We start from the raw sequence: 22536 nt of genomic DNA on the forward strand, positions 1-22536 counted from the left end.
AAATACCAAGCAGGGTGAGACTGGCCAAGAACGAGGGGTTGTGATGAACTTTCACCTGCTTGGTCCCCCAGTGTGGCTGGAGCTGAATCCAAGTACATCACCAGCAAGAAGGATTCACATCAGAGAAACAAGGGACACACCTTAAGCAGGTGGCACTGCAGAGGCCATTTAGTGGTCACAAGCGCTGCTGGCTGCTCTTCGGGGGACTGGGTTCGATTCCCAGCACCCATATATCAGCCAATAATCATCTGGAAGTCCAGTTCCAGGGGCTCCAGCAGTTCCTTTTGGCTTCTTTGGGTCTTTCACATCAACATCAGTTCTATGCATCACTGAGGATGGACCCCAGAGCTTTGTGCATGCTGGGTAAACACTCCAACTAAGCTACACCCAGCACCATTGTCTTTTTAAGTTAACCAAGATGTATCGTCATAAACAACTGAACAGTTTCCAGAGTTTTGGAGAAGCTCATTTTGACTACTAAAAATTTTGTTGTTGTTGTTGTTCTATTGTTGGGGTCCAGGAGTTGCCCCACAAACTGCACGAACACCAGTCTCAGTCACACAGGGATCACACGCCTAACGGCTGATCAACCAGGGCAACCGATGAGGCTCGAGAGCTCAAAGTCGGTGGGCATGGAACAAAATGGCCACAGCTATGGCAGGGTGGAGGTTGGGTGGGGGCAGGCCTCAACAATCTATGTGGTGGGAGGGTATTGCATTCAAGTAAGTCTTCCTTCTTCTACCACGTGAGACACGGGGATCTTTCCACGTCATGGTCAGCAGCACGTGCTTTCCCTACTGAGCCACACTTTCTGTAGAGTTTGTGTTGCTTTTCATTCTACAAACACTTCTTCTTATTGTTGTCAGTTTTTCCTGTTTGATTTTTTTTTTTGGAGACTGGGTGCCTCCGTGTAGCTCTGGCTGTCCTGGAACTTTCTCTGTAGATCAGACTTGCCTTGAGAGCTCAGAGATCTGCCTGGCTCTGCCTCTCAAGTGCTGAGATGAAAGATCTGTGCCTCCACCACCCAGCTCTAAGTTTTTAAACGTTTGCTCAATTGTACATTTACATAATGTAATTTGGGGGCTTTAGTTGTTTAAGGCAAGCCCTTTATGTAGCCCAGGCTACCTCCTAAATTCCGGGATTACAGATGTGTTCCACCACATCTGTGATTCCATTTTATTGTGTTTAAAGAGCTAGAGATAGAACTCAGTTGGTAAAGTGCAGGCCTAGCATTCATGGAGCACTGGGCTTGAACCCCATTACCACAGACACCAGGCTTAGTGGCACACGTCTATAATCCAACCACTTTGGAGGAAGAAATAGGGGTATCAGGAGTTCAGAGTCATCCTTTGTTACAAACTGAGGTCAGAGCTAGCCTATGCTACATGAGACTGTCTCAAAAGGAAAGAGAAGGAGGAGGAGGAAGAGCAAGAGGAGGAGGAGGAGGAGAGGGCCAGAGAGAATGGCATAGCAATTAAGAGCATGTGTTGCTCTTGCAGAGAACTGGGGTTTAGTTCCCAGCACCCATCTGGGCCACTCACAACTGCCTGTAACTCTGGCTCCGGAGGATTAAATGCCCTCTTCCAGTCTCCAAGGGTGCGGCACAAACATACATGTCGGCATACAAGCAGGCAAAACAAACACATTCACAAAACAATCATTTTCTTCTCTTTGTTCTCCCCCCTCCCTTTATTAGAAAGAATGTCTGTGTTTAACTACTGGCCCACAAAATTCCTAAAGATTTTACCAACGACTTTCATCAGGACCCTCCTGGATGCCCCGTCTGGTCAGAGCTGAGCTCTGAAGACCTTTTAGACTGCTCACGGGGCACCGCCTCTTCATAGCTGCAACTCATCCTGTGCTTAATAGACTTCATTTCCTTCAGCAATCAAGCCTCTAGCAGGCCCAGCTGGCAGGACACACGATATCAGTGGGTAGGGTCTTCTGAACGATGGCTTGGCGTGGAGGAAAAGTTGGGGAAGGCTGCAGATATGTGCAAACAGGGACAAAAACACTGAATTATTATTGATTCTGATCTCGGGGAATCTCATCTTAACTTAGGCTAACAGCTGACTGTTTGGTTTGTTTCCTGACTCTGAGGTGAAACCTCACCAATCCAACACGTCTTTGTTTGTTTTGTAGAATCTCTAACTAGAAGTCTTTGAGGCAAGTACTGGGCAAAGGTAGAATCACTGAGGTGGGGGGCAGGGGTGAAGGTTTCCATTAGCCAGCCTCTGAGGAATGTGTACCTTAACCCATGCTCCATGGGAGGGGGAAAAACAGTTGTGCGTTTGTGTGTGTTTCAACTTTGGGGCTTACTCAAATAAAAACAAAACCTGCTTTGTGATCACAGAATGACTCGTTGTTGGGGTGCATCTTAATTATGATTAATTACCAGGAGATTATGAGGAAGGGCTTTCACTGAGCCAGCTCTGCTCCTCACAGAGCCTCTTGTCAGGTTGGAGCATGAATTCCTGGTTCCTTGAATGCAGCGGGTTGAGCTTCCGGATGGAAGTCAACACACAACAGGACAATTGTGCCTCCTTTCGAAACCTTTGCCTTCCTTCCCTTCTCCACAGAAAGACCAGCAGAAAGAGGCAGAATTGAGCTCAGTGTCACAGGCCAGCTACTGGTTCTCTCAGGTTATTTTTCTGTGGCTTGCCTCAGTCTGTGCTGAGTTAGCACCCGGGACAACTAGAATTTGCAAAGGGCATTTGGCGGGAGTTTGGAAAATGTGAAAAGTTCTGTGTTTGTAAGTTGCAAACGGGAAGATGCAAACCAGTTCCTCAGTTGTTTTCATTCACAAATTGGACTACCAGATTTGGCAGAGGTGGTCTCCCCAGCCCCGACCAAGCAGCCTCTGAACTGTGTTACTCCCAAGCACTTGTTTCTCTTGTGTGTGCATGGAGACATGCATTGTTTTTGTTTGCATGTGATTTGTATATGTGTGTGCATTTTCTCCAGCCCCACCCCTGTGTGTGTGTGTGTGTGTGTGTGTGTGTGTGTGTGTGTGTGTGCAGGCCAGAAGAGTGGGTCAGGGTCCACTTTTTTTTTCTTTTGAGGCAGAGTATCTTATTACTCTGAAACTTGCCTAGCAAATTTGTCTAGCTTGTCAGCAAACCCGAAGGAGCCATCTTTTTCTGCCTCTTCAGCATTGTCCACTGAGGCTAGATTTTCTTTATGTGGGGTCATGGGGACTGAATCCAGGTCTTCATGCTTGTAAGGCAAGCAAGTTCCCAGCCTTCTCCATTGTATTTGAGACATCTACCCCACCTGGAAGCCTCTCCCACCTCACACCCATCTCCGACACCTAGCACAATTCCTGTAAAGGACACCTATTCCATGTTAAGCTGGAGCTCCAAGGTGACTCAGACAGGGCTGCTGTCCTCAAGGGGTTTACAATCACAGAAACAATAAAACATGACAGTCGGCCCAGGGCTGGGCTAGGGCGGGATGTAAAAACTCAGTTATTTGTGGGATTGGGTAGAAGCCATCAATGAAGTCATATTCTAGGTGTGTCTTGACGAATGAAAAGATCATCTGCCAGGTGAACAAGACGGGCAGGAAGGTCTGTGTTGACAGAAGGTTTGAGCTCACTGCTACGTCAGTGAGTGAAGTCAGAAACACTCTGTGCTTGATCAATTGAAAATTTAAAAAGTTCAAAGTTCCTCAGAAGCTGATCTGATGTGAGGGTAAAACTTAAGATGAAGAGGCTAAGAAAGTTCTGATAAGTAAAAATGAAGAAAAGTAAAAATCAGAGATAAAATACCGAGAACCAAGTTGGTAAAAATAAGAAAAGAAAAATAAAAAGTAGGGGGGAAAGTCCCAGATTAAATTATGTGGGTTATTATTGTATTCTTTATATCTTCCTAAAATAATTCTCGGTGTTACCTGCTGCCCACGCCTCATTCCTCCGTCTGCAGGGGGCGCACGGATATCCATCCACCTTACCTCTTATGGCTGAGGGGGCGGGGCTCCAGGAGTCAATATGGATTGACGATTGGCTGATCCAGGTGTCGGTCACGGCATCCCGCCTTTGCTACGTCACATGACGCAGCCCATCATGGCGGCGGGAGCGCGGCTGCCTGGGCCCGCGGCTCCGCAGGCTGGGTGCCGTTGCTGCTGTTGAGGGGCGGCGGCGGCGCAGACGGGCGGGAAGAATGATGCTGGCTCTGCGGCCAGAGCGGCGGATGCAGACCGGGAACAAGGTTGACGTTTGTCTAAAGAGACGTGTGTCCCGAAGCAGCCGGCGCCGGTGTCGCTGAGGCGGCGCGGAGGGCTGACTGACTGACTGACTGAAGGCGGCGACCCGAGAGCCGGCCCCGGGAGGGGGATACCGCGCGGTGGACGAGATGCCAGGACCGCCGGCATCGTCGCCGCTGCCGATGCTGCTGCTCCTGCTCCTGATGGTCGGCAGTGCCCGGGCCGCGCCACTTCCGCAAACAGGTGCAGGTGAGCGGAGCCCGGGGTGCTGCGGGGCCGCTGCGTCTTGCGGGGCGGCGGCGAGGTTGACGGGCCTGCGGGGTTGGGCCACCTCTGCGACGGATCGGAGGCCTGCGGAGGGCAGGAGGCCACGGGGTGCGAGCGATCCTAGGGAGATTCCTTGCCGCAGGGGCGTGGGATGGGGGCGGGGGCGCGGCGACGCGGTGGGGGTTGGGGAAGACGGTGGGGCGAGGTGGTAGCGACGGATTCCCCTACATCCCTGGGGGACCCTCCCCGGACTCTAAACTTGTTGCCTAAAGGTCCCTCCGGCTTCTGTCCTCTCGATGCTTCTTCCTTTTTTCCAGATGTCACCTGCCTCTTGTGGCTTTTCTCGCGTCTTATAATAAGAACCGTTTCTTATTTCTCGTCATTCCTCAAATGAAACCAAGGACTCGCGGAAGCTGTTCAGTTTTCCTTGGCTCACCGAAACTTGTTCTAAAGTTGTAAATTGATTTGAGATGCTGTGGTTATTGGGTTATTCGTTTATTTATCTGCTTATTTATTTAATTTTCGGAATGAGTCTCTGGGGATTAGAAAGGAACAAACGGTACATATTTCTTTTTGTTTGTTTTAGGAAGCTAATGACTGGAGTAGTAGTAGCTTTTGAGTAACCATTGACAAATTGGCCTGAGGGTAATTGAGCTGTCTATTTTAGCGATATTAGTGAGTGATCCTCCTTTCAAGCCTCCAGTCCCTCTATATTTTCTGCATGTAGTTTTGATTTGGAGTTTATAAATAAAACTTCAGCCAAAGAAGCCATCCCAGAAATTTTAAGGAAAAAAAAATCTAGGCTAACTTTTCACCATTATAGCTTATTTTTTTTCAGTGGAAAGGGAGGTACTGACATTTCAGAGAACTTTAAAGGTTGGAGAAACCGTAAAGGTGATTTAGTCCAGTTTCTTCATCTTTTGCTTTGAGGATGCTGGAACCCTGGTGACCAAAAGATAGACTCAAGGTGACATAGCCAAACTGTAGTTAGATTCGAACCCAGGTCTTAAATTCCCCTTGTCTTGAGATTCCACCCCCACCTCCCAGCTCACTTCAAGTTTTAACTGTGTGTGGAATGCACCTGAAGTCAAGATTTAAGTGTAGAACTGCCTCCAGTCAGTATGGGTGTTTCAAACAAATCTACAAGGAAAAAGTAGTATTGGCTTCCAGAACTACACTAGGTTATCTGCCATTGAGTGCCCTTCAGCTGAGTATTAAGTGGTGTGATTATAGGATGTAGCCCTGTGTTTGTGCTGTCGCCTTGGAATCAAGTCTTTTTGGTGACTTTAGTGTTTTGAAGTCAATGGATAAGATAACTGAAGGTCGGCAGAAGTCAATAGGTAACCAGGGTGGACATTGCAGAAAATACCAGGGAAGCTGGGAAAGGTTATACAGAAAGGTAGTGACGTTGCTGTGTAAGAATATTGACATTTAAATAGAGAATTAACACTAGAGTAGCACAGTGGATAAAGTATGTGTGACAAGAGGATTCCAGAAACTTCCAGAAGTTCTTGTGCCTATCAATTTTTATGTATTTTATTCTATTGCCACACCATTTTATACAGGCTGGAATTTCAGAGAGCTTAGTTTCGTTGAGGTCTTATAAAACAAAGCAACCAGAAAACACAAACCCATGGGTTTTTGACATAAGGTTTTGACATAAGTGAAGCCCAGGTGATTTGTATCAAATTTTGCACATTTTCTTTTCTGTTTTGATCCTTGGAGGGATCTGTATAAACTGTGTAAAAGATGCATTGTTAAATGCCAAACAGACGTCTGGGATTGTTCCTCTGTCCAAATAGCTTATTGATATTACAGCTGAGATAGATTTCTTGACCCCTCCCCCTCTCTCCCCTTCTCCCTCTCCTGTCCTAGGGATTGAACACAGGGTCTCACACATGCCCAACACTCAACCTTGGAGATAGATTTTTGTTTTAATTAAGGGTAAAGAAACGTTCATGTTAATCACATTTATTGAGCTCACTGGTTAAAAATGAAGGCTCTATCATAAATATATATGGTGAATATGTATGAATATGAAAGAGCAGCTATTATGCATTGAAAACATAGCTGGGGTGTCGGATCTAGAGACCTGTACAAAATAAGGCTAGCCTTCCCAAGTAAGGATGACCTATTGCATAGAACCTTTTGTCCCCTGTACGGGCTGGTTTTGTGTCAACTCAATACAACCTACAGTCATCAGGAAGGAGCCTCAGTTGAGGAAATGCTTCCATGAGATCCAGCTCTAAGACGACTTCTTAATTAGTGATCAGTGGAAAAGGGCCCAGCTTATTATGGGTTATGCCATCCCTGGGCTGGTGGTCCTGAGTTCTATAAGAAAGCAGGCTGAGCAAGCCAGAGAAAGCAAGCCAGTAAGTGACATCCTCCATGGCCTCTGCATCAGCTCTTGTCTTGGAGATCCTGCCCTGTGTGAGTTCCTGTCCTGACTTCCTTCAGTGAGGAACAGCTCTATGGAAGGGTAAGCCACATAAACCCTTTCCTCCCCAACTAGCTTTTTGGCCATGGTGTTTTGTTTCAGCAATAGTACCTAAGACAGCCTCCTTGTCCTTATTCTTTGTAAAGGTCAGACTGTTTAATGATGCCTTTGAGAAAGCATACTTCTCAGAAATAGGTTAGGTGTGTGTGCTGGGGGGAATATACTTTAAGCCAGGTATGGTGGTGCAAACCTGTTTTCTGAACACTCAGGAGGTAGAGGCAGGACACTCAGTGCAGGAATCAGGGCCAACCTACATAGTGATGTTACCCTTAGTGAATTTCAGGCCAGCCAGGGCCTCATATTGAGACTCTCTCAAAACAAAACAACCACAGACATATGAGGCTTTATCCTGTGCTTGCCCGTGCGCATGGGAATCGAGGGAGCTGTGACTAACGTTCTCTTTAAATGTTTATTTATGTGTATAGGTATTTGCCTGCTTGTACATCTGTGCACCATATGGGTGCTTGGTGTCTGAGGAGGCCAGAAGAGGGTGTCAGATCCTCTGGAACTAGAGTTATAGATGATTGTGAATAGCCATGTGGGTGCTAGGAATGGAACCTAGGTCCTCTGTAAGAACACCCTATGCTCATACTGCTGAGTCATCTCTGTATCTCTAGCCCTTTCTTTCTTTCTTTTTTTTTTAACATACTATTTTTTATGTATGCGAGTACACTGTAGCTGTCAGACACACCAGAAGAAGGCACTGGATCCCATTACAGATGGTTGTGAGCCACCATGTGGTTGCTGGGATTTGAACTCAGGACCTTTGGAAGAGCAGTCAGTGCTCTTAACCACTGAGCCATCCAGCACCTAGCCCTTTATTTCTTAAATGCACTTTTTAGGTTAGCATACAAAGTAATAGACTACATTAGGGCATCTTTATTCATATATAATTTCATATTCAATTTAAAATTGAAATCAAGTTATGTAAGATACCCTTGTTCAGAGTCACTTTTAGGATTGGAAGTTGAAAGGTGTTTACCCACTGAGCTATGTAGATATGTGGGTTACCATGCCCATGGAAGGTCATGTCCCTGAAGCAGAATCTTGCTGGGTAGTAAATCAGGATCCTCCTGCCTCAGCTTCTGGAGTGCTGAGATTACAGGGGTGCACTATGCCTGGTGCATGGTGGCTCAGAAAACAGTTTGTTGTTGAATTATATTGTGGGCCACTTTATGTCTGAAGGATGCCCTTTTATCTGCCTCATGTCTCTGAGTCCGTTTTCCTGAAGATCCCTGTTTCTACTGTATGGGCCCTTGTTATGGAGACTGAGAATTTGCTGGGTCTCACTTGGAAGCTTAGGGAAGAAAATCCAATTTTCACAAACACAGCATGCTAAGTGACCAAACTAAGGTTATAGTTAGGTTCTTTTCTGTGGTTATCTGAGCATTCTTAGGAAACATGTACCTCTTGTAAGAGCCTGTGGATTCATAGCACAAATCTGAAAGAGAAGAAAAGAAAGCTCCTATAGTGATATATGTGAATGAAGTCCTCTGAGCCACATTGTCTTGTTCATATTAGGATAGTGGTTAGACAGGGAAACCCACTTCTATTGTTTTGCGGCATATTAGGTCACGGAGTACAGAGGAAGCTTTTAGCAAGTCCCAGATAAAGGCTGTCACTGAAGCCAGTGGGACTCAACTGCTGATTAAACATAGCTTGTGAATCTGGTGCTCTCAGTTTAGATTCGGCAAACAGACTTGTATCTCCTACTTTTTCCTACAACCAAGGGGTTGCTTTCCAAAGTTTGAATTTTTGTGTTAATTTTCACAGCTTCTAAGAAATAAGTATTTTTCAATAGTCTTCTTATGCAGATTCTTAGGGCTTGCAAATGGATTTAGGTTGGGATTGCTTTAAATTGCTTTCAACTGGTGACTTTTTTTGTCACCAGATATGCTTCTCTGCACCATAATCAAAACTCTGTCCAGTTTTGTAGCTGATCAGCAGTGAGGTTACCAAATCCTTAGAGCTTGCTGTTATCAGTGGGCTGACTGTTCAGGCACTTGAAATTTGGAAAGACCTTGGGCCCTCTCTGTCCCTTGTGGGCTGTGTCACTTTGATAACAGCTGTACATATAGTAAAAAAAGGACATTGTCATGTTAAAAAAATAAAAAGGAATATCCAGGTTCTGAGACAGTTAAAAAAAAAAAAAAAGAGTCCTCAAAAAAGTCTTTGTGGCAAGGCACTGGCTTTTAATCCAAGCGCTGAGAGGCAGAGAGGCAGGCATGTCTCTGAATTTTAGGCCATCATGGTCTGCAGAGTCCCAGGACAGCCAGGGCTACACAGAGAAACTGTCTTGAACCCTGGCCCTCCCTTCCCCAAAATTGAACTTTTCAGTTCAGTTGAGAGTAAAATTCTTGAAGCAATTGTGGAGGGAACATGATATCCTAGGAAGAGCCTGGGCATTCAGTTGGACCTGGGAATGAGGTCTTCTGTTTCATTAGCTTTCATGTCAGGTCAGCCAAAGGGCTGAGGATGGGAGAGCCTAAGTTCAAGGCCAACCTGAGCAACTTGAGAACAAGTCTCAAAATTGGAAAAAGAAAAACAAGAGCTGGGAGCCTGGTGTACACACATTTCATCTCAGGACTCAGAGGCAGGCCTGATCTCTGTGAGTTCAAGAGCACCATGGTCTACATAGTGAGTTCCAGACCAGCCAGGGTTATATAGTGAGGCCCTGTCTCAGAAAAAGAAGGGGTTGGATAGGGTTGGGGATATGGCTTTGTGGCATTTGCATAAGTGTGCAAGAGACCCTAGGTTCAGTTTTCAGTACTGTAAAGACAAAAAGAAAGAAATCTTGGCTTCTCAGAACTCAGCAAACAAAAACAGAAAAGTGGGGTCCAGAGAGACGCCCGACCTGTTTAGAATACTTGTTAACTCTTGTAGAAGACCTGGATTCAGTTCCTAGCACCCAGATAGCAGCTCACAACCATCTGGAATTCCAGTTCCATGGACCCAGTCTACGTACACTTCTGGTTTCTGTGGGCATACAGTGTACATATATATAAAGTAAAACGAATCTTTAAAATGAACCAACAGTAATAAAGTCTATGTACATAGTTGTTGGAGTGGTGGACGGGTCTCATCATGATGGTGTACCTGATGATGTCTGCTGTATGTTGTACTTGGTAATGTAGAGCTCTCTATTGCTTCAGATTTCTTTGTAAATTAAGTGGGTTTGCTAATCACAAATGATATAGCTTCAAAGAAACAAAACTTTGTTAGTTTTGTTTTTTGAGATAGAATTTTATGTATCACCTCAAACTTGCTCTGTAGTGAGGATGACCTTGAACTTTCAGTCCTCCTGCTTCAGTCTGCTGGGTGGGATTGGAGGTATGTTCCATCAGTTTTTTGTGGTGCTGGGGACGGAATGTGAGGCTCGGTGAGTGCTAGGCCAGTACTTTACCAAAGCCACATTCCCAGCCACCAAAGGACAGTCTCTTGAGTGGTGGTTGTATAACACGGAATATCTATTTTTACTGGATTTGAAAAATCTGTTGCTCAAAATACCTTGCTGTATGGTGGCTGGAGACCCTGCACGGGAAGAAAAATCAACCTGATAGGCCTATGCAGGCGATATGAGCTGGCATCGGTTCATCCTGTTTGGGGAACCATGCTAGAAATTGTTAGGCTGATCTAAATTAGTCTGCTTTTATGTAATAAACCTGTTTTTAAGCTCCATGATGACTAAAGCTCTTGCAAGTGAACAATTGCTGGTTTTAACTTACTTAAAGGAACCATGAACAATCTAAAAATTTCCTTAATCCCAAACACAGTTGCATATTTTTGTGAAACATCCTTAAAGGATGCATGCCTAAACCAAGCTGGGAGATAAACCAGCCCAGGGCTGAGCTTCCCATTTTAAATCTGTTGGGAGATGGATTTCTCTCTCTTTCTCTCAAATCATCCATCTTTAAAGTTTAAATGGCTGTGCTTTTTCTTTGTGGGCCAGCAAGATGTCTTAGTGGGCAAAGGTGCCTACCACCAAGCCTAACAACCCCAGATCAATCTCCAGGACCCACATGGGAATAGACAACAAAATTCCCACAAGTTGACTTTCAAAACTTATATCCCTTCCTTCCTTCAACATTAAAAAATAAATAAGTATAATAAAAGTTACTGACCTAGTTGTAAAGAAGGAAATAGTCTGGAAAGGAAAAGCTGGACTGATGTTTCTGGTCTGGAATGTATTGCCTATTTAGGTTGTAGATTCAACTTTCACTTTTCTTGGCATCTTCAAGCCATTTTAAGATCATATTAGGGCACAAGTAAGTACTTTAGATACTTCTAGAGGACCCGGAGTTCAGAGCCCAGCACTCTTATCAGGTGGCTCACAACTTATCTGTTAACTCCAGCTCTAAGGGAGCTGGCACCTCTGGCCTCTTATGGCACCTGCACTTAAATGCATATACCCATATGCAGACACATACTCCTATACATAATTAAAAATAAATCTTAAAAAATTAAGGAGAACAAAACTAGGGAGCCAGACTAGTGGTACACACCTATAATTTTACCACCCAGGAGGTTGAGGCATAGGATTAGCTTAGGAATTAGAGTCTAGCCTGGGCTACATAGGTCCGGTCAGCCTATGCTACATAGTAAGACTCCCAAAGCTAAGGGCTGGAATTACATAGCTTTTGGTAGAGTCTAAGGCCCTGAGTGTCAGTCCCCAGACCTACAAAGGAGAAAGAGAAACAACCAAAAAGCCAGAGAAATATGGTAAAACCAGTGTGTTGGCAGGACAAAAATATTACAATAATGTATTTTAAAATTGTGGCAAGTGATTCACTTGGAACCCTGCCTTGGCATTACAGTTATTTGCCATTTTAAAAAAGCATATTAGAAAAATAACCTCAGTATTTAAAAACATTTTTTTTCCCTTGGCAGAGGTTAGCACAGTGCAGCAGTCTCAAATCTCAAATTATTTTATTGTGACTCAGTTGGGAAGTGAGAGTGGTGTCAATGGGGCCTGAGATCTAACAGGATGGTGGGCATCTCTGCTTTTCATCCCACCCGAATGTGTGTCCATCCATCCTTCTCTGGACACTCATGGATCCTCCTGGGCCTTGACTGGAGTAGGGGAATGCATGACATTTCAGTTTTGACAGTCTAGCAGACTTTGCATTTTATTTATTTGTTTTAATATTTTTAAAAACCTACGTTACCATCAACTTAAATAAGCTGGCCAAGACTACAATAGCTTCCAGTTCCTTGTATCTGGCCTCAATTTGGTAGATGCCTACTGGTGTGCCACAAGCTCTTCCTGTCTCCATTCACGCTCTTTAGCTGATGATCACTCCATCTCTTTTCCGTGTGTGTGTGTGTGTGTGTGTGTGTGTGTGTGTGTGTGTGCATAAGTAGGAGTCAATCTAGTGTTGTTCCTCAGGAGCTGTCCGAGTTATTGTTTGAGGCATGATTTTTTCTGGCCTGGAGCTTGCCAAGTAGGCTAGGCTAGCTGGTCAGTGAGCCGCAGGGGCCTCCCTAGTGCTAATATTTCTAGTGCCTGTCTGTTGTGCATGAATGCTGAGGATCAAGGTCAGGTCCTCATACTTGTGCAATAAGCACTTTACAAACTGAGCCACCTCCCCAGCACTTTCTTAAGAGCTTAGCTGACCTGCTTTTAGTTTACGAAATACTATGTGCAAATTCTTATCTTCCTTTTTAAACTCTTCATAGACCCCACTTCCTCCTAAATCCTTTGCTCTGGTCCATGTCTTAGAGATTCCTACCCCAATAACAGGTTGCTGGTTGAAGGTATTGCAGCTTAGGTTTTGATTTTTTTCTTAGCACTCAGCCAAATGTTATTGAAAGCAGAAATGCACACATACACGCAGCATACAAAGGGGCAGACCTGTTCATTAAGGAGGGTTCTCCAGGGATGTTGTCCCAGGTTTTGATTCTTTTCCTTTAAAATCTTTTTAAGTGTTAAATGCTCTATATTTGATTTCATACATAAACCACAGTAAATGCCTTTCAGTGGTAAAAGGCAGTGCCATTGGTGTAGGGAATTCTAATTAAAACAGCATTGTCAAGTATAGTTGCTTCCTAGTGTTTAGCATTGCCTGTGAGAGGCCAGTGAACACAAACTGAAGCACAGGCGAGTCTTATTTCTGAGACAGGGATAGAATCTTCCCAATGTTTAAACATATTCATATACCCAGTTATGTAAATGGAGTATAAAACCATCCAATAGGTTTGAGGCGACACCCCATATTCATGGAAAGTAAATCATGACTAGTCCAGTCTTATCGGGAGAAAGGGAGAGCAGTGTTAGCATGTATACAACTAGAAGTGAAATTACTTTAAAGAGGATTGTATCCATTTACAAGTCAGTGTTAAATCAGGACTGTTCAACAGAAACATTGTTAGCCATTCATGATCTGAAATTGGTGTGTGAATTAATTATGGTATATATTAAAAGCCATGAGACATTTGTTTTGTAATAAATAGGGCAGTAGAATTACTCATTAGTAACCTTTTAAAGATAAGCTATTAGGTCTGCTCTTTATCCCTTCTTCTTAATTCCAGGGAAGATAATTTTTGTTCCAGGGATGTACTTTCTGGGATTCTCCAAATACTCCATCAGGGTATCCTCTCCCCAAGTGATGCCTTTGTTCGTGTTGGCATCTGGGTAAGAGAATCCAACAGCCTGACCTGTCTTCCACCCATACAGACCATGAAGATTTGGTCCAGTCTTATGCTTACCTCCCTTTTCCACAGTGTGGAACTGAGCACACTTCTGAACAAAAATCTGCTTTCTTTTTTCAACATCACCCATTTTAAATTCGCTTTGCGTTAGTCAACATTCTTAGACAGACGTCCGCTCTCTTCCTTTTAAATTTTAAGTGACACTTGAAGGTATAGATCACAATTGTACATCAAGACATTTTAAAGTAAATAATTCGTACACTGAAATGCTGTACATGAAATGGAGGGCAGTAAGGAAAATTTACTAGTAGGTCGTGTGATCAATAAGTGTAACAAAGACCTTCACATTGCTAAGTCCTTTTAGTTGGCTGGCCAGCTGTATCTAGTGTTATATTTGTAGTGCTTTGCACAGCATGTGACAGGTTGTAGGTGCTGATCCAATGTGTAGGTGAGGATGACGAAGACAATCCTAAATTCACCAAACCACCGTACAAGGTGTGCATGGGAGGCAGTGGAAGTCACAATCTTACTCTTTCACATACTTGATTTTTCGTGTAGCCATTGACCTTCAACAGGAGCGACAGCAATTTTAGTATGATGTTTTGTTTTTGCTTTTTGTATATGTGCATGTGTTGACCTCTATGAGAATACATTTGTGTGTAGTGTGCATGTATGTATAAGTATGTGCATGCGCAGGCCAGAGGACAGCCTCAGATGTTTCTTAGGCACCGTCTATCTTTTTCACCTGAGACAGGGTCTCTCGTTGGCCTGGAAGTAGCCTGTGGGCTAAGCTGACTGGACAGCAAGCCTCATCTATCTGCCTGTTTCCCCTGCCTCAGTGCTAGGCTTACAATTACATACTACGTCACTTAGCTTTTGCTAGTTTTTTAAGCATATGGATTATGGGAAGGGCTTTGTGTGGTTGGTGTTCAAGTGCCAAGGATGGACCCTGGGCCCTTGTGTGTACTACTAAGGTACCCTTCTACTCTCTGCTTTTTCTTTTCTCTTTTTTTATAAGGTGGGTGAAGTGAACTTTATTGATGATATTCAAGAGAGTAGGGCTCCCGAGGCACCTCCCGTTATCGTGGGGGTTTGGGATGGAAACTATGAGGGAGATGCTCAGTGTCAGGAGCTGAGTTGGGAAGGGATTTCCTCAGTAGCTGAGGGTCTTTTCCTTGCTCTCAGTGTCCTTGCAGGGGTGGGTGGTCCAGGGCTTCTTATTCCTACAAGAGCACATAGACCGTAAGGTCCATGTTGCTGTAGCCGTATTCATTGTCATACCAGGAAATGAGTGAGCTTTACAAAGCTGTCATTGAGCAATGCCAGCCCCAGCATCAAAGGTGGAGGAGTGGGAGTTACTGTTAAAGTCACAGGACGGAGACAACCTGGTCCTCAGTGTAACTCAGGATGCCTTTTAGTAGGCCTTCGGATGCCTGCTTCACCACCATATTGATGTCATCATCCTTGGCAGCTTTCTCCAGGCAGCATGTCAGATCCACAATGGACACACTGGGGTAGGAACAAGCAAGGCCATGCCAGTGAGCTTCCCGTTCAGCTCTGGGATGACCTTGCCCGCAGCCTTGGCAGCACCAGTAGATGCAGGGGTGATGTTCTGGGCTGTCCCATGGCCATCACGCCGCAGCTTTCCAGAGGGGCCACCCACAGTCTGAGTGGCAGTGATGGCATGGACTGTGGTCATGAGGCTTTTCTACAATGCCAAACTTGTCATGGCTGACCTTCACCAGGGGTGCCAAGCAGTTGGTACAGGATGCGTTGCTGACAATCTTGAGCAAGTTGTCATACTTCTCCTGGTTCACAGCCATCACAAACATGAGGGCATCGGCAGAAAGGAAGGAGATAACCCTTTTGGCACCACCCTTCAAGTGAGCCCCAGCCTTCACCGCTGTGATGAAGACACCAGTAGACTCCACAACATACTCAGCACCAGCATCACCCCATTTGATGTTAGTGGGACCTTACTCCTGGAAGATGGTGATGGCCTTCCTGTTGATAACAAGCTTCCTGTTCTCAGCCTTGACTGTGCTGTTGAACTTGCCGTGGGTAGAGTCATTCGGAAACATGTAGACCATGTAGTTGAGGTCAGTAAGGGGTCATTGATGGCAACAGTGTCCACTTGCCAGATGCAGAGCAGAAGGCAGCCCTGGTAACCAGGTGCCCCATACAACCAAATCCATTCACTCGGACCTTCACCATTGTGTTTAAGGGACACACAAGAAAATGAGCTGTCTCTAGAACAGGGAGGACCAACGCCTTCTCCACTTTTTCTTATCATTCACCTTAGTACATCTGTACTATTAGCATTAATTATTCAATTTGTACCAGTCAGGAACCAGCATTAATGTGTTAGTATAACTATGGTTTGTACTTAATTCAAGCTTCTTAGTATCCCCTGAGTTCCTTTTTCAAATCTTCCAGGACAGCCCCACCCCCACCCCCGCCAAAGATTGAACACAGGACCTTCCTTTCGTACACTATGAACTATGTATGTCTATTTGTTTCTGACATCCTTGTCAGTAGTCCTGTGCATTAGGACAGGTATTTTGTAAAATGCTCTGCAACTTGTTTGTCTGATACTTCTGTTTTTATGAGAAAGGGTCTCGATCACTGTAGCGTAGGGTGACTTTGAGCTTCTGGATCTCTGCACGTTTGATTCTTCTGCCTTCATGTTCTGCATGCTAAGCTTTCAGGCTGACTATACCATCTTGGTTTGATTATGGATAGGGGGAAGATCACAGAGATCAAAGTGGCATGCTCATCTGGCCAAAGGTGACACTTCCCGTGTGACCTTCACTGATCACCATCCTGTGGTGGTACTTTCCCACTGCCCTCTAAGAGCGTAGTCCACATTACATTTATTGTATGTAGAGCTCATTTATGTTCCACCTCCTTGTGAGGACAAATTTCTCTAAAAGTTTTTTTTTTTTTTTAAGATTTTATTTTTATTTTTAGGTGTGTGCATTCACGGTCGTGTGTGTGTGTGTGTGTGTGTGTGTGTGTGTGTGTGTGTGTGAGGCACACCAGAAGAGAGCATCAGATTCCCTGGAGTTACTGGAAGCCATGAACTGCTCAGTGTAGGTACTGGGGCCTTGAACTTCTGACCGTTGTGCTTGCGTCTTTTTAGTTCTAGGGTTGCATCCATATGTCAGTCACTACACTTGGGAGGCTAGGATGGAGCCCAGAGCTTTCTGTGCACTAGGCAGGCATTCTAGATCGCAAGCCAGATCCCAAGCCTGTTCCTAGAGCTTTTCATGCTATTGAAAATGCAAACACATGCAAGTAGAGTAAGCAGTGTCTGAACCCACAGTGACACATTGAAATTTATGGTCAGTCTTATTTTGCTTGTGCCCTTCTTGGTGCAAGAATCCTTTTATTTTATGTAGATTTCAGTTCCAGCTTGGTTCAACTGGAGCTGATTGGGAGCTGAGGGTGTTTTTATAAAACAGGATTCTCCTTGCACCCGAGTCACCTACTTATTTGTAGAATTGCAGATGTTGGAGACCCAGACTAACCAACAACATAAGATAGAATTCTGTAGGTTTTCTTAAAACTCTGTACTTAAAGTACTTTTCTGCTGCCCCTCCTCACCCTTATTCTAGCACAAGTGTTCTACAGCTGACTTAATGGGGATTTGCTGGCTTGTTTGAACTATTAAGATCGAAGGAAGCAAGAGGAAAAACTTTAAAAATGTTTACCTTAGTTTATTTTCTGTGCTTTCTTGGTGTGTGTGTGTGTGTGTGTGTGTGTGTGTGTGTGTGTGTGTGTGTGTGTGCGAGCGCGCGTGTATCTGTGTGAGAGAGGGGAGCAGACAGAGAAACAGAGACAAGAGAAAGACAGAGAACAAGGAAGCACATACTGCTGATGCTATGGAACATGTGTCAGAGAACAAATTTTTCTTCCACCATGTAGAATCTGTGGATGGCATTCAGTCCATCAGGCCTAGTCAGTGCCTTTATGGACGTTCTCCTTTGTCTGCCTGTCTCTGTCTCTAAGATAAGGTCTTTTTGTATAGCCCTGGCCACCTTAGAACTGGCTCTGGTAGACCAGGCTGGCCTTAAACTCAGAGATTCTCCTTCCTCAACCTCAGGCACTGTGATTAAAGGCATGTACCACCACAGCTGGCTTCTTTATGTTTTTTCTAAGATAACTTATTTTGGGACAACCTAAAGGTTTTATGTTTGCTTATTTGTTTTTAAAGATTCATTTATTTTAGTTATATGAGCACACTGTTGCTATTTTCAGACACACCAGAAGAAGGCATTAGATCCCATTACAGATGATTGTGAGCCACCATATGGTTGCTGGGAATTGAACTCAGGACCTCTGGAAGTGCAGCCAGTGATCTTAACTGCTGAGCCATTTCTCCAACCCTTCTGTTTGTTTTCTTTCTTTTCTTTCCTTCCTCATCTTCCCGTTCCTCCCATCCTCTCCATTCCCCGTCTCTCTTTCTTAGAAAGGGTCTTATTGGCTCAGAACTCACTAGGCACTTCCTCTCCCACTGAAGCCAGACAAAGCAGCCCAGATAACATACCACTCATACAGACAACAACTTTTGGGATAGCCCCCCCCCCCAAGTTGTTCAGGACCATATGAAGTCCAAGCTGCACACCTGTTACATACATGCAGAGAGGCCTAGGTCCAGCCTATGTATGTTCTTTGCTTGGCAGTTCTGTCTCTGAGAGCTCCAAGGTCCAGGTTAGTTGATTCTGTTGGTCTTCCTGTGGAGTTCCTATCCCCTCTGAGCCTCACAACACTTCCTCCTATTCTTCTGTAAGAGTCCCCAAGCTCCATCCATTGTTTGGCTGTGGGTTCCGCTTCTGTCTGAGTCAGCTGCTGGTGGAGCCTCTCAGGACAGCCATGCTACATTCCTGTCTGCAAGCCTAATAGAGTATCATTAATACTGTCAGGGATTGATGCTTGCCCATGGGATGAGTCTCAAGTTGTTTGTTTTGAAATTATCAGTTTATGTGTTTTTGTGTAGTGGTATACACAGGAGTGCAAGTATCTAAGGAGGGAAGCGACTCTGGATCCCTTGGAGTTGGAGTGAACCAGTTTTGATGTGAGAACTAGGAACCAAACTCAGGTCTCTTTGCAAGACCAGTATGAGCTCGTAACTACTGAATCATCTCTCCAACCCTGTGCAAAGTATGCTCATGAGCTGAAAGCAGATGATTGTGTAATTAGTTGGATGTCATTAAAAGAATGCCATAGACTTACACATTTTTTAAAACAAAATATGTACCTTGAATAAGAGTATTTACCTATAAACATCTATAGTAAGTTTTGATAGAGCAAGATATTTTATTTTATTTGAAACACAATCTGACTGTAGGCTAGTCTGGAGCTCACCGTGTAGAACAGGCTGGCCTCATTGGTCCTACTGTTCTGTCTTCTAAGTGCTAGGATTATAGGCATGTGTTGGCATAGTGGGCAGCCTTCAGCTTTTTATTACAAAACTGAGGTGTTGTGAACTTGGTCATCTCACAGATGAGCCACAAAAGCTAGGTTCTCAGAAGCTGAAGCACTTTGATTAAGCCCAGTAGTTCCAGGCCAACCTAAGACCCTGTCTAAAAGAAGAAATTGCTAAACAAAGTATTATACAAATTGCAGATTTTTCTTCAGGAAGCTTAATAAATCCAACCGGTGCTGGCTTTAGAAAGGAAATTCTCTTCCTCTTTGTATTCTGCCCAGAATTCCCTTCTGTAGTTTGGCTCTCATAGGCAGCAACTGTTCCTCTGGAGATGCAGCCTGGTTACTGGCAGAGCCTTACCTGACTTTTATCTCAGACTGTTATTAAAGCCAACACTCAGATGCTGATTGCTAGTGAGGCACTGAAAAAAGTAACAAACCTACCAAAATAGCCCAAGGACCATTGCAGCAGGCCTGTCCAGAAATCTGTAATCAACTCAAAACTTAAGGAGGTGGGAACCTGAGCTTGATCTTCAGATGCCACCTGAAGTGTCAGCACCAAAAGAGTAACTCAGTACTAAGATAGGCGGAGATCGCTGGCCAGTCAGGGCTGAGAGGGGAGGAATCCCGGAGTCAGCTTGCCTAGCTTAATGGTTCAAGCTTAGGTGGAGAGAGTATCTCTAAAAATAAGGTGGGAAAGTGATTGAGGAGGACTCCTCACATCAGCCTCTGAACTCCATGTGTACTTGCACACACGTGAGCATATACTTAACAAGAACCTTAAGCACTCAGTAGACTGAGAAAGCTTTGAAGTTTTAAGTCCTTTACCTCTAGAACTTTAGAACTGAGATTTCAGCTTATAGAGAGTAATCCAAGGGCAGAAGTTGCAAATTTGGCACTTGTGTGACTCTTGACACTCAGACCACCCCTGTTTGCTAGGGAGAGCTGCCTTGTGCTTTGAGCGGTAACACCAGTTATTGTCCCCAGCATTGACTTTAGTTGCTACCCAAAAGCACTGAAGTGAAAAATTTTAAGCTATTGTATTTATACCCCCCCCCCTTGATATTTTACTGTATTTCTCTGGGTGGCCTGGAGCTCACTGTATACACCATGCTGTCCTCAAAGTTAAAAAGATCTGTCTCCCGAGTGCTGGGATTTAAAGGCACAAACCACCACTACTAGCCTATCAAAATTTCATAGTTAAAGAAAAGCAATATTTAAAAAACCAGGAAATCAGAATACTAAAAGAATAACTTTTCTTTATTTTCAGTTCTTATTTTTGTGTTTGTGAATATATGCTCTGTGTGTGTGTGTGTGTCCATCCAGAAGAAAGTGCTAGATCTCCTGAAACTGCAGCTATAGTTGGTTGTGAGCTGTCCACTGGGGGGGTGTTTGGAACCAAGTTCAAGGACCTCTGGGAGACAGCCCCAAAATGTTGGGAGGGTTGGGGTGGGGGTAGAGAACACAAATGTATATCTATGTACCCGTGCTTGTGGAATTCTGAAGCCAGGGGTGTTGGATTACCTGAGCTGGAGTTTCCGGCATCTGAATTGCCAAACATGGGTGCTGGGAACCAAAAGGTCCTCTGCAAAAGCAGCACACTCTCTCATCTTAACCATTTAAGTCATCTCTCCTGCTACCTCCCTCCAAAAGAATAGTAGCCCAAGCTGACCTTGAATTTTGTTTGTAACTGAGGATGATGCAGTGCTAGGGACAGAACCCAGGGCTACACGCATGCTGGGCAAATACTTCTAACTGAGACACTTTCCCAGATACCTAAGAGAACAACTCTAGTTTCCACCCCTGAAATGAAGTTGCACCAGTTAATTATAAGGGGGAGTGTTTCTGCCATTTAAGAAACATAATCATAAACTTTAAATGTTCATTTGTAAACACGAAAATCCTTTAAACACCACAGGCCTTCAGGCTTTGATGGAGGCCCTTTTAAGAATCTGCTGACTACAATGGGTCCCAAGACTATGCTCATTGGCAAGTATTTGGTTTATTTTCCCTGGGTGCAAAGTAGATGTTAAAAATGCATATGGAAGAGCTGGGATCAGAGTGGGGGAGTGGGCAGAGGGAACATGGATACTGGCAGTACCAGACTTGTGTAGCTAATCAGTGAGCACCAGGTTCAGTGAGAGAACCTCTCAGAAAATAAGGTGCAGAACAGTCAGGAAAGATTTCTCCATCTTGACCTCTGGCCTCTCATACAGCTGCATGAGTGAGCACATCTGCACATGCACACGCTCGGAGCATATACACAAACTTCTTCAGGTAGTCAGGCTTGGTGAGAGACCTACTCACTAATTCACTGCTGGCCCCTTGCCATTTATAGGCCCAGCTGTTTATTAAGATCCTTTGATATTTTTTACTTTCTTTGTTGCTATGTTTTAGTTTTAAGTAGTCATCATTTATTCATTCTTTGCTCGTCCCCTGTCCTGGATCCCCCCAGGATCCTCTGGTCTGTTCTTGGAGTAGTGGTTCTCTGGCTACCTGCATATTCCACCAAGAGCTCTGAGGCACTCTGACCTCCTTTCCTCTGTAGCCTTTTTCCTCTCGCTGTATTAGTTATTTGTTTCATCTCAATGACAAAATACCAGATAGAAACAGCCTAAGGGAAGAAGGACTTATTCTGGCTCAGTTTCCCTCTGACCTGTTAGGAAAATCATGGTGGAATTCATGCAGGCGGCGTGTGTACTACGAGCCTCACATCTTGGCAGATCAGGAAAGTAGACTGGAATTTCAAACAGGGCTAGTCTACTGGCCTCAGGGTCTACCTCCAGAGGCTCCGGTCTGCCTGCTAGGCCTCATGTCTCAAAGGTCTTTCAGCTTCTTAGAACAGTATCAGCAACTAGAACCAAGTGCTGGAACCTGTGAGCCTAAGGGAACATCCACCCTATCCATTCTCTTTATTAGCATGAATTTCATTTAGCCTTTTGAATCTTAAGAGTTCTTTGCTTTGGTTTTGGGAAATTCTCATATTTGTTTACCACACACACATTTCTGTTGACCTTTTTGTCCTTTTGTTCTGTTGTGTATGAGTCTTTATTTTTTATCTTTTCTATTACATTTCATTTCTAGAGACTTCATTCATTCATTTATTCATTCATTCAGGAATGGAGCTTAGGCTATTCTTGAACTTGAGGCTCAGGAAACTCTTCTTCAGCCTCCTAAATGCCTGGGACCACTGGTACACATACTGTACCGTATGTACCTGCACATATGTACCTGGCTGTGGTGGTTTGAATATGCTTGGTTCATGGGAAATGGCACTATCAGGAGGAGTGGCCTTATTGGAGGAGGCATGGCCTTGTTAGATAGAGGAAGTGTGTCATTATAGAGGTAGGGCTTTGAAGTGTCATATATGCTCAAGCATGGCCTGTGTAACACGGTGTCTTCCTAGCTGATCAAGGTGTAGAACTCTGCTTGATGCTATGCTCTCACCATGATAATAGTGAACTGAACTTCTGAACCTGTAAACAGCCCCAACT

General features: G+C 44.4%; 2 protein-coding genes across 2 annotated transcripts in view; one reads left to right on the top strand and one right to left on the bottom strand.

Moving 5' to 3' along the window:
* The first annotated feature begins 4279 nt into the window (after positions 1–4279).
* LMTK2 (lemur tyrosine kinase 2) overlaps positions 4280–22536 on the top strand; it is a 75699-nt gene continuing 57442 nt past the window's right edge. The window contains exon 1 of the mRNA XM_080941250.1: positions 4280–4452. Coding sequence (XP_080797376.1) covers positions 4353–4452 — 100 coding nt within the window. The 5' untranslated portion in view covers positions 4280–4352. The remainder of the gene's footprint in view (positions 4453–22536) is intronic.
* On the bottom strand, positions 13473–13745 carry LOC308439491 (cytochrome c-like; the record flags this gene model as incomplete). The annotated part of the gene is made up of 1 exon (XM_080941321.1): positions 13473–13745. One exon carries the CDS (start codon positions 13743–13745, stop codon positions 13473–13475), a length of 273 nt encoding a protein of 90 aa, XP_080797447.1.

The sequence above is a fragment of the Micromys minutus genome, assembly GCF_963924665.1.
Source record: "Micromys minutus genome assembly, chromosome: 29".
Classification (NCBI taxonomy): domain Eukaryota; kingdom Metazoa; phylum Chordata; class Mammalia; order Rodentia; family Muridae; genus Micromys; species Micromys minutus.